Below are 15743 nucleotides of genomic sequence, written 5' to 3'. Positions count from 1 at the left end.
AGGTGTATTGTGTTGACAGCAGCAGAGGGAGTGGACATTTTAGTGGCTTTCAAGTGTCCACTGTATTGCTGTACCTGTGTGGGTGGGGACACCTAATGATAAAGATCAAGCATGATGTCTCAAAGTATTCACAGTCAGTTTGGAAAGCACAAAGAAATGGCCAGTCACCTTTGGTTTTTCTACAGCAAATTGTTGGTGTTTAACTCTCAAACAAGTAAAATGAGCAACATGTAAATCAGACAGGACCCATCTGTTTTCATGAACTGCAGATGAGCCTATTCCAAGTTATGTATAAGTGTAAATAAGTTATTAGAAAATGGTTTTGGGGATAATTTGTTCACATACTGAACTTAGACCATCATTGAACAATTTTATATATTGGAAATTTAATAACACTATTCAATAAAAAATATTTACATTTTTTTCCATTTTGCCTCTTCACTACTGTCATATTGATCAGATGTTTCTTAAACAAGATGTTAAATTGTTCGGGCCTTAATAAGGCATTTCCACTGAAATTCTACTCTACTTTTGTAATATGAAGTCATTAGGCTTGGTATTTTATCTGGAGAAGGTACCTCTTCGCAATCCTTTACAACTAATATGTTATGACATACATATATCACAAAATGGATCTGTCTGTTAGGAGGAAGTTGAACTCCCCTGATGTTGCTGTTTTGGTTGAAAAGATATTTTGAAATATCTGGGCATTGTTTTGTTTTTTCAGAATGTTTTAATAATAATTGGCAGTGTTTATTACCTAGTGTCACTATTGATGATTATTATTCTTGTTGTTTTTATCATTATCATAATATATTTTTCTTTGGCATATTTATTAGTTAATGATATAACGTGAGACAATCAGAACTTTAGTTGTGAGTGGATAAGCTGCTACAAAGTCAGCGTGACTTTCCCCAGTTAGAAAAATCAAGGTTTAATAGGATTCAAGTTTCAAACCTTTTATAGCAAACCCAGTTTACCAACATCAGTGGCATTTCCATAGTCTCTTTATGCACTTCTTTGGTGTAAATGAAACCCACGAAGGTGGTCTCTTCCTGAGATTCACACAACACTCTTAGATAAATGCAGATTACAGCAACCTCAAACTGACTTGTTAACAGATCTAATGTACATGCCTTTAAACAGCTATAGGATATGGGATATTGACTGGGGATTATAAACAAGGATTATCTCTGTTGACAAGATGATTTATTCAGGCTTGTACTGTGGACAGAAGCTGTGGGGAGTTGGTTGGGGGGTTATCACGTCTTTACGCCTTTATGAGGCACATTTTCCATAGATTTATGGAATAGAGGTGGAAGGAAATAGCACTATAATATTCAAACTGAATACTGCAGGGGAATCTGTGTTTTACTTCAGATCAGCTAGGAACGTCCTGAAGGTTTTCTTTCCTTAACATATTTAGCAAGGGATAAGAAGGATATACCGTCAAGCAAGGTGATCTTTCATCTCCCTAGCTTTTCAAACAAGAAACTGAACTCATATCTGCTGTTGGTCATGCAACTACTCATTCATCTTTATCTTCCCGAAAGAAAGCAAGTGAGTTCATGTCATGGATACCTTTAGGGGAACACACAATGAAAAGCACATGGACCTGCTGTGAACAACTTGACCAGTGTGCACTCAGTGATGCAATGTAGATTTGTTCAAAAACTGATTTTGCATATGGCTACCAGAGCAGTAGAAACCAAACCCACATTTTGTTGTATTTTAATTATAACTTTTTTCAGTCATGAAGTTGTTTATAATTTCACATCTCAATGATAGCCCCAGCATTAATGGCATGAATACTGTTCTGTGACTGTCAGCTTGTTTACACAGTTGTGCAATGAAGGACAAGGTCGAGAATAGACACAATCTGGGCTGACATGTTTCTGTCCTGAAACAATGGTCAGGAATACCAAAGTCTGTCAGCCTAATATAACTGAACTGTTGTAAATCTTGTCTGACAGTTTCATAGCTGAGTAATGGTGGCATAGAATATAAAGAAGGTTATTCATTCATGAGTAAGCATGGTAAGGACTGTATTTATTGTCTGTTTTATTATTATAGAAGCCCAGCAACATTCCAAACCCAGAACCCAGTTTCCCTTGCTAAACTGTCGGCTGGGATTCCATTGCCAGCTGTCCTCTATCTCTTGAAGTAAACTATATGACATTTCTAATGTATCCATCTGAATCATTGTTGTCACCACAGAGGTCCTTCTTTCTAATCTTTGGATCAAACCACCCACCTACAGTCTCTTGACAGACTGGCACATTATCAGCTAGAAGACAAGGCTGTCCTGAATCTGTTTACTAAACTTCTGGGGTAGCTATCCCGATTAATCCTCCATTTTCATCTGTAGTTGAATAAAAAGGGGATTGGGTGGGCACTTTGGAGGGTGAAAAACTGGGCAGCATGCTGTTCCTGCACAGTCCCATCATCAATATCTTCCTCTGGCCAAGGCCCACGTGTATGACTGCATCTGGTGTTCTCTTCAGGGTTCTCATCAGCTTCCAGTCAAACAATGCCTTGATGAAGGTGATTTAGTTGATTGAGTTTGTATGGCTTGATGACTTGGTTGTCTGGGTTAAATCAATCGCTTTCTTTTTCTTGTCTACCGATGTGTTGAACCAGTGAAGATCCGGGTTAGAATTGATCTTCAGTAACCCACTCTTGGCGTAAGAGGCGAATTACAAGATCAGGTGGTCAGGCTAGCTCTGGTTGACACATGTCTTCATATCCCAAATGCGTAGATCGATGCTCATGCTGTTGATCATTGGATTGTCTGTTCCAGACTCCAATATTCACAGAGTGCCACCATATAGCTGGAATATTGCTAGGTGCGGCGTTAAACAACCAACCGGTATGTTAATCATAGATTGTCATCATATATCCAGAATTTGTTGACTGTGTTAAACTACAACCAAACAAACCCCCAAAACAAGTAACATTGAGAAAAAGTTGTTTTAATAGTGGTCATTATGACATAAGAATTTTACTTGTGCTCAGAAGTTCATTGAAGTATGTTTTTATCATTAAGTGAGTGGCAGTATGTTATTCCATGCCAAAGTCAGTAATATACACACTGCCTGCCTGTATATCCTCATTATATCATATGGTTGATATGATGAACACCATCTACATAGTAGGGATACGTGAATACACTGGCCATACATTGTAAGCTCTTTAACTTTATTATGCTTGACAAAATGCATTACAAACCAGTGATATAATGAATACCCATCTCTATAATAGGGATATACACTTGTCATACATGGTATCTTTATTATGCTTGACAAAATGCATTACAAAGCAAAATGATATAATGAATACCCATCTCTTTAATAGGGATATACACTGGTCATACATTGTATCTTTATTATGCTTGACAAAATGCATTACAAAGCAATGATATAATGAATACCCATCTCTATAATAGGGATATACACAGGTCATACATTGTATCTTTATTATGCTTTACAAAATGCATTGCAATGAGAATCTGTTCTGCCCCTGGTGTATATACAAGAATGTGCACAATATTGTGTGAATGAATTCAATATTTCGTCATAAATTTGGTGACAAAAATATTGATACAATTTTTAAGAAAATACTCTTTTGTCCATGAGTTTTAAGTGTAAATATTAACAGCTAGCTTAGTAATTTAGATATATCAGGACAAAAAGGTCTATGACATATATGTATTTAATGACATGTGAATAGACTTCCTTGAATGTAAAAAAATGAAGCACTTTCCCTGTATAACCCATAACCTGTGTCATTGTGTGTGCGGTGTATATTACATCTAACCCAGATATCATTCAACATTCTACCCATCCTGCTTGTAAAGGCACCCCTGCAGGGCGGCCTTGTAGAATGTCCCAAGTATGCAAGGTCTTCATTCATAACACCCTTTAAAATATCACTCACATACATTTCTTTTGTTAAAATCACCAGAGCACGAACAAGCATCTTGAAAACAAACTTGACTGAGCACAATGGATGTATATAGAAACTGATGTTTGTCCAGGCAGCCTTCAACTGTTATTATGCTGGGTACTTCAGGTACATCATCTCTAAACAGGGCACTGTCATGTCTTACTGAAGAAGGTGCTGGTCAATATTGCTGTAGACGCCATACATTTCACTACAGGGGTTTCTTTGATCATGGATTCCAAGACTTGCACTTGAACTTTATTTCAATCAATGGGGGTGAGAAATATTAGCTGAGATACCTAGTACAGAACTTAGGGAATTAGCAAAGGTGAATAAAAATAGCTGAGCAAATAGGTTTTCGTGTGGTTTGTGCTTTTCATGCGTTGTGTGACAGTTGTCTGCATGTACTTTTCATATGTTGTGTGACAGTTGTCTGCATGTCAGTTGTCTGCATGTGCTTTTCATGTGTTGTGTGACAGTTGTCTGCATGTGCTTTTCATGCATTGTGTGACAGTTGTCTGCATGTGCCTTTCATGTGTTGTGTGACAGTTGTCTGCATGTGCTTTTCATATGTTGTGTGTCAGTTGTCTGCATGTGCTTTTCATGTGTTGTGTGACAGTTGTCTGCATGTGCTTTTCATGAGTTGTGTGACAGTTGTCTGCATGTGCTTTTCATGTGTTGTGTGACAGTTGTCTGCATGCGCTTTTCATATGTTGTGTGACAGTTGTCTGCATGTGCTTTTCATGTTGTGTGTTGTCGTCTGCATCCAGCTTTTCATATGTTGTGTGACAGTTGTCTGCATGCGCTTTTCATGTTTTGTGACAGTTGTCTGCATGCGCTTTTCATGTTTTGTGTGTCAGTTGTCTGCATGCGCTTTTCATATGTTGTTAGTGACAGTTGTCTGCATGCGCTTTTCATGTTGTTGTGTGACAGTTGTCTGCATGTGCTTTCATGAGTTGTGTGACAGTTGTCTGCATGTGCTTTTCATGTTTTGTGTGTCAGTTGTCTGCATGCTTTTCATATGTTGTGTGACAGTTGTCTGCATGTGCTTTTCATGTTGTGTGACAGTTGTCTGCATCCGCTTTTCATATGTTGTGTGACAGTTGTCTGCATGCGCTTTTCATGTTTTGTGACAGTTGTCTGCATGCTTTTCATGTTTGTGTGTCAGTTGTCTGCATGCTTTTCATATGTTGTGTGACAGTTGTCTGCATGCGCTTTTCATGTTTTTGTGTGACAGTTGTCTGCATGTGCTTTCATGTGTTGTGTGACAGTTGTCTGCATGTGCTTTTCATGTGTTGTGTGACAGTTGTCTGCATGTGCTTTTCATATGTTGTGTGACAGTTGTCTGCATGTGCTTTTCATGTGTTGTGTGACAGTTGTCTGCATGTGCTTTTCATGTGTTGTGTGACAGTTGTCTGCATGTGCTTTTCATGTGTTGTGTGACAGTTGTCTGCATGTGCTTTTCATGTTTTGTGTGTCAGTTGTCTGCATGCGCTTTTCATATGTTGTGTGACAGTTGTCTGCATGTGCTTTTCATGTTGTGTGACAGTTGTCTGCATCCGCTTTTCATATGTTGTGTGACAGTTGTCTGCATGCGCTTTTCATGTTTTGTGACAGTTGTCTGCATGTGCTTTTCATGTTTTGTGTGTCAGTTGTCTGCATGCGCTTTTCATATGTTGTGTGACAGTTGTCTGCATGTGCTTTTCATGTTTTGTGTGACAGTTGTCTGCATGTGCTTTTCATGTGTTGTGTGACAGTTGTCTGCATGCGCTTTTCATGTGTTGTGTGACAGTTGTCTGCATGTGCTTTTCATATGTTGTGTGACAGTTGTCTGCATGTGCTTTTCATGTGTTGTATGACAGTTGTTTGCATGTGCATTTCATTATGTGATCACCGCCATAGCATGTGTAGTGGTCATTTATTTGCATGTTCAGAAGATACTGTGATAAACATGGATGAATCTGTTTGTAGTTATTATGACAGAAATTTAAAGGCACAATGTCACACATTTTCGACCATATTTTGGCCTATATTATATATATTGAGGCACTTTAGTTTCCCATTAATGTAATAAAAGACTTATTATCCCCTACAGCTTGCCTGAAATCGATAATTGAAACTTCGAGGTGAAGAGCTTCCCAACAGAGAACACTTGCCATATATGGAATGTAAACAATTGCTCCGTACATTGAAAACTGTCGCACGCTTTATTGTTGGTGTTTGCCGAACTGGTTTTAATCACAAGTTGTGAGTATTATATTTGTAAAGAGTGCACCAAGGGACATAACTCTATGGAGTTCGCTTGAAATAATGTTTGGCCGGTAGAGGGCATGAGGTTCGGTTTAATGCAACATAGCATTAATTCATTAGAACTTTTTAATTCAATATTGTAATCTAAATATGTAATTGTTTTGGGAATAAAATATTTGGTAGCTTCCCTGAAGGCTGTTAGTATTATTGAGAGAAATGCATTATCTATTTTTAGAGAAATGTGGTGTGATATAGTGCCTTTAGAGAACACTACTCTGGGGAAGTTTTTAATCTTAGTGGATTATCTCAGCACCACAGATAACCATGGTTTCAGAATAGTTCACTTTAAACTGTGACCAGTGTGACCATCAATGAATTAGTTATTATGGTTTCGTATAGTCAGGGGATGTAGGTCATTGAGCCCTGAAAAAAACATTTCCTCATTTACCATGAACACTGGACTACGTGGGTCTGTTCATCATTTTCACCAAACTCAGTTCTGGGCATTTTAACCATAAGTAAGTTCATAAATGAAAAGCTGTGAAAAGAACCTTGTAAATTCTGAACTAAAATATTACAATAGTTAATTGTGGTGACAGAACTTTCTACAATGTCTGTTCCTGTTTCAGAGTGGTCGAAGATCACGCCAGAAGAACGCATCCAACATGAAACACTGTTCTACAGCCAGGGACCCCTGGATGGCTACCTGACAGGTATGTGACAGCTCAAAAACACTTCATGCTCTCCATGGTAACTCTTTCCTTGAGGAACACACCTTGTGGTGTTTAACATCACCCTCCCCACTGCAGGCCATGGTGGGTACTGCACAGCCGTGGGATGTGATAGGATGTTCCTCTGGCAATGGACAGCTTTACAGTCTGAAATTTTAACATTTCTAAAATCTGAGTCCAGTAAAATGTTATTTGGGCCGTCATACAGAATGATGATAGTCCATACTAACATTAACTGTAGTAAAACTGATGCTAGAGCCAAGTAGACACAGATGTTGTTGGTACATTATCACACAACTGAGTGAGTGAGTGAGTATGGTTTTACGTCGATGTTAGTAATATTCCAGCAATATCACTGCGGGGAACACAAGAAATGGGCTTCTCACATTATTCCCATGTTGGGAATCGAACCAGAGTATTCAGCTTGATGAGCAGACACTTTAACCATTAGGCCACCCCACCCCCGCTGCTTCTTAAAGCATGAGGAATAATGGAATAGTGAGTGGTCCATGGCAATGTTTGGAGGCAGTACAAGGATGGGGACCATGTGGTGATGATAAACACTCTGATGGAGACTGGCTGTGTTTGTGTGTGTTCTTACCCTAAATGTTAGATTCTGTGCAATGCTGGCAGTATCCTGCAGCAGACAAATACTGACCACTAGATGCAGCCCAAGTCATTAACTCAGCCACTGGTTCAACACAATGATTCAACACTGATATAGAACATCCGTATTGTAACAGGTCTGCAATCTCCTGAAGGTCACAATGGCTGCTAAGATATGAACCCGATTATCTGAGGTGGACTGAGTGTATGAGTTTAGGGCAACAAATAATTGATGTTTTGGTAAAACATGTTTGGAAAAATTATTGTTTTGAACAATTTTAAGGAGTTTTCAAAAGAAATTGCAATCAATGTCCTTAACGTGAACAGATGTCCCTGTACCTGTACAGTCCTCTTGTGTACGCCAGTGACATGATACTGAATGTCGTATATCGTAGTTAAGTTTCCCCTCAATATTGTCATGTGGTAAGTCCTGTTCTGTGATTGTTACTGATCCACAGCAACACTGCCACAGTTCAAGTGTAACATTCGGAAGACATTATGTAATCTTTTTCATGTGTGACCCACACCTGGAATATCTAATTGCAGTGGAGAGGTGATGTTTCCCCCACAGCCACAGTAGGCTAGGTGTCAACTCAGCTGGGAGGGGATTTATGCATAGCAAAAGTATTACTGTTAAATTACTACGTTTATAACGAATACACTGATGGATATAACAAACCCTTGCTGTATAGTCTTTGTCAAACTACAGCAGTAACAAACTAGCATTAATTGTCCCTCTGAGTTGCTATAATGTTAATTTAGTGTATTTTGAAATTTGTAGGGCTTTCTTTGGCAGTTCTTTCATGTGCAAACATGGAACTCTGAGAAGCTGTCTTTCAACACTACTTTTGATAGCTTCTCAGAATGTGTGGTAGAGGACACTATCTGAGAAACAGATTTAAGCCTGAAAAACTGTCATTCGGCACGACTGTTTAGAGCTTCCCAGAATGTACAGCAACCCAAGTGAGAAACTGTCCCTCAACACTGCAACCAGACCTTCCCAGAATGTGTGGTAGAGGACATGACAACCCAAGGCAGAGAAACTGTCCCTCAACACTGCAACCAGGCCTTTCCAGAGCACTTCCCAGAATGTGTAGTAGAGGACACCATCTGACAACCCAAGTCAGAGAAACTGTCCCTCAACACTGCAACCAGACCTTCCCAGAATGTGTGGTAGAGGACACCATCTGACAACCCAAGTCAGAGAAACTGTCCCTCAACACTGCAACCAGACACTATCTGAGAACCCAAGTCCTGTCCCTCAACACTGCAACCAGGCCTTTCCAGAATGTGTGGTAGAGGACACCACACCCCATCTGAGAACCCCCAAGTCACTATCTGAGAAACTGTCCCTCAACACTGCAACCAGACCTTCCCAGAATGTGTGGTAGAGGACACCATCTGAGAACCCAAGTCTGAGAAACTGTCCCTCAACACTGCAACCAGACCTTCCCAGAATGTGTGGTAGAGGACACCATCTGAGAACCCAAGTCTGAGAAACTGTCCCTCAACACTGCAACCAGACCTTCCCAGAATGTGTGGTAGAGGACACCATCTGAGAACCCAAGTCTGAGAAACTGTCCCTCAACACTGCAACCAGACCTTCCCAGAATGTGTGGTAGAGGACACCATCTGAGAACCCAAGTCTAACACTACAATCAGACCTTCCCAGAATGTGTGATAGAGGACACCATCTGAGAACCCAAGTCTGAGAAACTGTCCCTCAACACTGCAGCCAGACCTTCCGATAATGAGAGTACATACTAAGGAGCTGTGTGTACATTACATAATGACTGACAGCTGTCGGTGGAGTGTGTGACGAGGTATGCTGCTACAGCTGTTTCCTCCCCACCTTGTACATAGCTGTCAGGGTCAGCGCAACATATTGCTGTCATGGATATGGCGATAATGAATAATCAATAACATTCGTAATCTCCCAGGCCAAGATAACCTAGATGGAATAATTTCATTCTGCTAATTTGCAAACTGAGCAAAATAGCCACATATTTACTGCATCTTATGTTGTTTAGTAGGTTTGAATTTTTGGTGGAATGAATTTACAAAAAGTGGAATTTTGTTAATTATCAGGAAGTGCTGTAGAATAAATTCCTCATATAATTGTTTCATGGTTGATGTAACAAAACATGTGATGAAATAGAGAAGAGAATAAAATGATGCATAAATGTCGTGAACAATTTCCAACATGACCAATATTGTATGTGGTAAATGTACCATTTGTCCATTATATCTATCATAACATTAGGTATAAATAACATATTTTTAATGTTCCAATGTATAACATTAGTTATATACAACATATCTTTCATGTTCCATTGTATAACATTCGTTATAACAACATATCTTTTATGTTCTGTTGTATAACATTTGGCATGCAAAACATTTCTTTAATGTTCCAGTGTATAATATTAGTTATGAACAACACATCTTTGATGTTTCAGCTGAAAGAGCAAGGGATGTGTTTCTTAAATCTGGATTACCATTGCAAGTGCTGAGTCAAATTTGGTAAGTTTTTAACATTTTTGTCTTTTCTTCCTACAGGGCCATTGGAGGTGTTCTGATGCTTTTGTTGTTCTGTGTAGGTTCAATTAACACTCTATTCATGAAGTTGTAGCTTGTTGTGGCAGGCAGGTCTGAAATTGGAGCAGGTTGGTATGAAAGTTTCAGGTTTGTAATTGACATCCCCTTCTCTTTGATGTTAGTACAGCGGGCTCGGCTGACCAGGAAATGTGTGTCGTCTATTGATCTTTCATTGCGCAGTGTTCTCAAACAGTAGCAGCTACATGCGATTATGTGAATCACAAGTGACCATATCTGTCATATGGCCCCACTGGCGCCAGTCTTTGCAGGCAACACTACCAACCAGAAACCCAATCTGTGTGCTCTCACACCGGGCTTAATTCAATAATCTCATTTTGTTGATTTTTAATTTTTTGTTTAGAAGCAAATTTTTGTGGCTTTTGGAGCATGCTGTTGATAATAAGGAAGGCTCTCTCACCAGTGTGAAGCAAACATTTGCACAAGTCATATAACTTGTTGATCTAGGGAAGTTCTCAACTGAACCTGTCATTTATATGTTAAAAAAACAATTGAAAAAAATCGGTTAAAATGAAAATCTTGAAATTAATCGAAATCGACAATGTGTTCCACTGAGAGGTGTCTTACATGTGATTTGAATAAGGGTAAGTTTTCTTGTGGTTTGTCGTTTTGAGCACTTACGCTCAAGTTATGCAAACTTATATTTATTACAAGCACTTAGAAACCTTGTGTGATGTCATCATTTGCTGTAGGAGGCTTGTGATATTGGTATGATGACCTCTGTTGATATGCAGTGCCTGTTGTAACTTTGCCTAATGGTACCATGAAGTCTGTGTCATCTTTGAGGAGTTTTTTCTTAATCTTTCAAATAATCTTTACCTCCACTGGGATAGGTCAATATATAGTGTGAAACAACCAGTACCCCAACTGACTGAGTTCAGTTAATATATACATGTAGTGTATAACAGTCTGTACCTCTGCTAAGATAGGTTAGTATATACTTTATAAGGATTTTTACCACTGAAGTATGTCTGTACAAACATTGTAATAACCTGTGTTTTCTCTGGTAATTGTTTACAAGCATCTGCCTGTACCTGTCATACTTGTATGAACATTTCAGAAACATTTCCTGATATAGGATTCGAACCAAAATACCACAAGTCATTTCGTCATTGATTTTGAGATCACTCCTAATTCAACCTCTTAAGCCTTGTAACATATGTTATATTTGGGATTACACTTTCTCAGTAAAGTACAGATTCTAGTACTTTTTTAGGGGGGTTGAGTCCCATCCGGGATTTGAACCCAAACCCTCAGAGTCAGACACCTAATCGCCAGCACACAAGGTGCCTGACTCTGAGGGTGCGGGTTCGAATCCTGGATGGGACTCAACCAAATAAAAAATGTAAAAAAATAGAAAAATAGTATTAGAATCTGTACTTTACTGAGGAAGTGTAATCCCAAATATAACATATGTTACATTTGACCACTTTCTAAAAATGGCATTGTGTATCTCTTAAGTCTTACCTGTGAAATCAATAGTTTTTTAAGTATTGGCTCTGAAAATGTTACAACTTATAATTTTGACCTGTAATAAAATATTTCTTTTCATCTTGTAAATTGATTCGTGACTGAAACATGCAATCACTGAACAGGATTATGAACAATTTCATAAAAATTCTATTTTTGTGGTACACTTAAAGATTAATTATCTTGAGAAATCTGTTGTACATGCAAACATGGCGTTGGCTGAGTCCACTTCTATATTTTAGGACCAACAATATCTGGCATATTGTCACTATTTATTTTTATTTATTTGTGCTATATTTGTCAAAAATAGACTCTACAGTCCTTTTCAGGTGGAAATATTGGATATTCTTTTTCCTCAGTCCAACTTTTCCAAGTTTTTCTTCCATCTGAGTTTGTAATCTTTAGCATTACCAGGAGTGTTTCACCCTATGCATGAACACTTTCATCTCTTATCATTTTCTAAATTCCTGTTAAAATTTATACAGTTGTGTGGAATATCTTATCCACTCATTTGCATTTATTTCCCATTTGGTATGTTTGGAATTTGTTGAAATGTAAATTTAATTGTTTTTTAACATGTTTGAAATTTAATATTTCTGAATCTCATACGCAGTGAAAGCAGGATAGCCCAGATCCTATTGGGTCCTAGTCAAAGGGCCGCATGACAAATGGGCCCCAAAACGGAAAAGTCAAAAGGGCCAAGAACCCCTAGTCAAAGGGTCAATCAAAAGTCAAAGGGCATCAAAAAGTCAAAAGGGGCCTCAGATTCTAAGTCAAAAGGGCCCAATATCAAAAATATCATAACATCTTTTTTTTTTAAAAAGTGTATTATAGGAAAAGGTTATACATCTATACAATGTACATACTAGTTCTGTTTTTATAAGATATTTTTTTCAATATTTGAAATGTAGATGTATAACCTTTTACTATAATACACTTTTAAAAAAAGATGTTATAATATTTTTGATATTGGGCCCTTTTGACTTGGAGTCTGAGGCCCTAGTGACTTTTTATGTGGCCCTTTTGACTTTTTGATGCGGCCCTTTTGACTTTTTGATGCGGCCCTTTTGACTAGGGGTTTGCGGCCCTTTTGACTTTCTTGCGGCCCTTTTGACTTTTCCGTTTTGGGGCCCTTTTGACCTGTTCCCATCCTATTAACCTGAAAGGCCTGTCATGATGTAGCAACACCTGGGAATGCTTATAAACAAGAGACATAACTACATGATTTCTTGTCACCATATGTCAGGGCCCCTTTCTAGAAACAATTGTATGCTACAGTTATCCTAAGTCAATACAGAATGTAATAGTTTTGGAGCTACAATCATCTTAGCATCCACATTGAAGTCTCAAAATAAGTTAATGTAGATGATTTCACTGGAACCATCCTCAAGATTAGCAGGGGTGGTGGGATAGCCTAGTGGTTAAAGTGTTGATCGTCACGCCGAAAACACGGGTTTGACTCCCAGTTGAGTACAATGTGTGAAGCCCATTTCATGATATTGCTAGAATATTGCTAAAAGGGGCATAACACCACATTCAATCTAGTTACTACTAGATGTCATGATAGGTGAGCTCCAGTACCTTGTTCTTATTCCAAGTATGAACTATGTAAGGGTGGATCACAAAGTTAATCATTCAGTCCTCCATGTCCTACCCTTCATGGCACCAAACTAACATGTCAGTTTCAGGTTGTGGTGACTTTCTTCTTTACAATATTTATCAGAGTGTTGATACTCTAAAGCTTGAAACAGTGCCAAAACATAGCCATCAGATATCATAGTCTTAGTGTTATGGACATATTACAGCATCGTCTCTAGTGTAAGTGAAGTAAATAAATAAAATAAAATATTGACCAAAATTACACTAACACTAAACTGTTAACTAAAATAAATAATCTGTCGTCCGATCCTTCCTGAATGTCCCAATACAATGTGTTTTGTAAATACACACATAAGGAACCTTATTCCATTAAAAGTGCCAATCCAAGTTTTGTGTTAGCTGCTGAGTCTGACTGACAGTGGCTGAGAACTCAATGTAGTGTTAATGCTTCATGATAGACCTTTATAAACAGCTCATTATCATCTGCTATATAACCTAGTGTAAAGCTCAGATCATGTAGATGTCATCCATAAGTATCAGGTTATTGCCTCGTGTATGGCCATTTAACAGACCCCACTGTTCATTTATGAGAACCAGCAACAAACAGTATTCTTTATGCTTGTAAGTATATTATTGTCAGTTTGCTCTTTCTCAAGTACGTGTGGACACAGTGATCTGACTGGCCACCGTCGGGTCAAGCAGTGACCAGTTGTTACCGCAACTCCATTGACCCGTATTTCTTTATGTGCTCTGATAAAGCACTGCTTGACAAACACATTACTGTGGGCACCAATGCTGAAAGGTATTTCTGATGTCATGTCTGAATAAACTTGAGGATAAGACCTCATTCCAGCAGTGTATATGTGTACGTGGTTATTTTTGTCTCAAAATAGGGAAACAAATAAGGGACACATGAAAGCACAAGTGTTTCTTATTCTTTTCCAGGTTTCTTCGCAAGCATTGTATCTCACTGTCAATGAAAATCAGAGAATATATAAAGGAACACTGCATTGAAGTGTTGCTCCCTTATTTGTTTCCCTCAGTACATTATGGATATTTTGGGTGAATGGCATCTCAATGTGTGTGTATTAGTCATACATAGCTTCAAGCCAAATTACAGTCAAGGGAATCGGTGTTTGTATCCATGCCAAAATAAAGACTCACATATTCTAGATTACAAGTGACTCTAGTTGCTTGGGCAATGACAAATTAGTTATGAGAGTGTCATCCATGTGTTTAAAATTATGAATAGGGTGGAATACATTTGAGTATTTTTTAAAACATTTACTCTCTTTTTTGTGAAGAAACTGTTCTGCAGTCAAAACTGTCCATTGACTTAATACACCTGAAACATTACTTTTGGAAGGCGCGAGTGAGTGAATTTAGTTTCATGCCAGTTTTAACAATATTCCATCAATATCATGGTGGGAGACACCAGAAATGGTCTTCACATTTTGTACCTATGTGGGAAATCGAACCCAGGTGTTTGGCGTGACAAGCGAACGCTTTAACCACTAGGCTACCCCACCACCACCTTTTGGAAGGAAGGCATATATAGTGCATTTGAGGATGCAGAGAAAGGAGGGCACAGAGAGAGTTTCCTTGTCTGAACATACAGGGTGATGACTACATTTTTGTTATAATTAATTTGTTTTATGTGAGGTAATGGAGATCAATGTCTAATAATTTACCTATTACAGGTATGGCATTATCCACCACAGATACGTGTTCTGCTTGAGTTTCTGTAGCTAGTGACTTTATCAGTGAACGCAGCCGTTGCTTGTACCTGCCCTGATATACACACATGGTTTATGTAGAGACTCACTCTTTACTTCCCAGCTGATAACAACCATGCAGAAACAAGTTCAAGCACCTTTGAATCAGTTTCAGGATGCTAATTGATCCATCAGTTTCTTTACATATTGTACAATTTCTGTGGTTGATGCACTATCTTTAGTGAAAGTGCACATTAAACGATGCATAACGAAAGGTGGGTCAGTCTCTTACACCTCTTTCAAATTAATGTCTGCCCTCCTCTTTTGCAATGCCATTACTATCACATCATATCCCTCCCACCCTTACACCTTCCTCCCCTTCCTTATGTCACCTCCTCTTCTCATTGCTCTTCATCTAACTCGCGCCGCTCCTGCTTACACTCCATAACACTCATGACCCTCCCCTTCCCCATTTCACTTCATCACACTCTACACCCTCCTCCTCTACACCTCCCTCTCCCCCACAGACACATCAGCCTCTCAATCTTCACCCACGTTACATACCCTGGGTCCTGAATGAAAGTTACTATTTGTGTCACAAGTGTGGACCACAAACACTGACCTTCATGACCTTCTAATGACCATTACTTGATCATTATCACCCAAGATCTCATATACACACCAAACTCTAGAATAAAGGTACAGGGTTTCACAACAATGCCATTCATCTTAAGTGTCAATGAACACTTTCATAATTACACTGGATCAATGAATAAGCCCTGCCACACGCCACTGTGGCGTAATTGACAAGTAA

General features: G+C 38.7%; 1 protein-coding gene across 3 annotated transcripts in view; it reads left to right on the top strand.

The window, feature by feature from the left end:
* The window catches only part of LOC124259783 (serine/arginine repetitive matrix protein 2-like), a 187645-nt gene that overhangs the window by 17210 nt on the left and 154692 nt on the right, over positions 1 to 15743 (top strand). For all 3 annotated transcript variants that reach the window (XM_046693990.1, XM_046693989.1, XM_046693991.1), the window contains exons 2-3: positions 6822 to 6905; positions 9989 to 10052. In XM_046693990.1, coding sequence (XP_046549946.1) covers positions 6822 to 6905; positions 9989 to 10052 — 148 coding nt within the window. The remainder of the gene's footprint in view (positions 1 to 6821; positions 6906 to 9988; positions 10053 to 15743) is intronic.

The sequence above is a fragment of the Haliotis rubra genome, unplaced genomic scaffold (genome assembly GCF_003918875.1).
Source record: "Haliotis rubra isolate DU_JTF1 unplaced genomic scaffold, ASM391887v1 Scf737, whole genome shotgun sequence".
NCBI classification, from domain to species: Eukaryota; Metazoa; Mollusca; class Gastropoda; order Lepetellida; family Haliotidae; genus Haliotis; species Haliotis rubra.
This window is presented reverse-complemented; position numbering and strand designations above follow the sequence as displayed.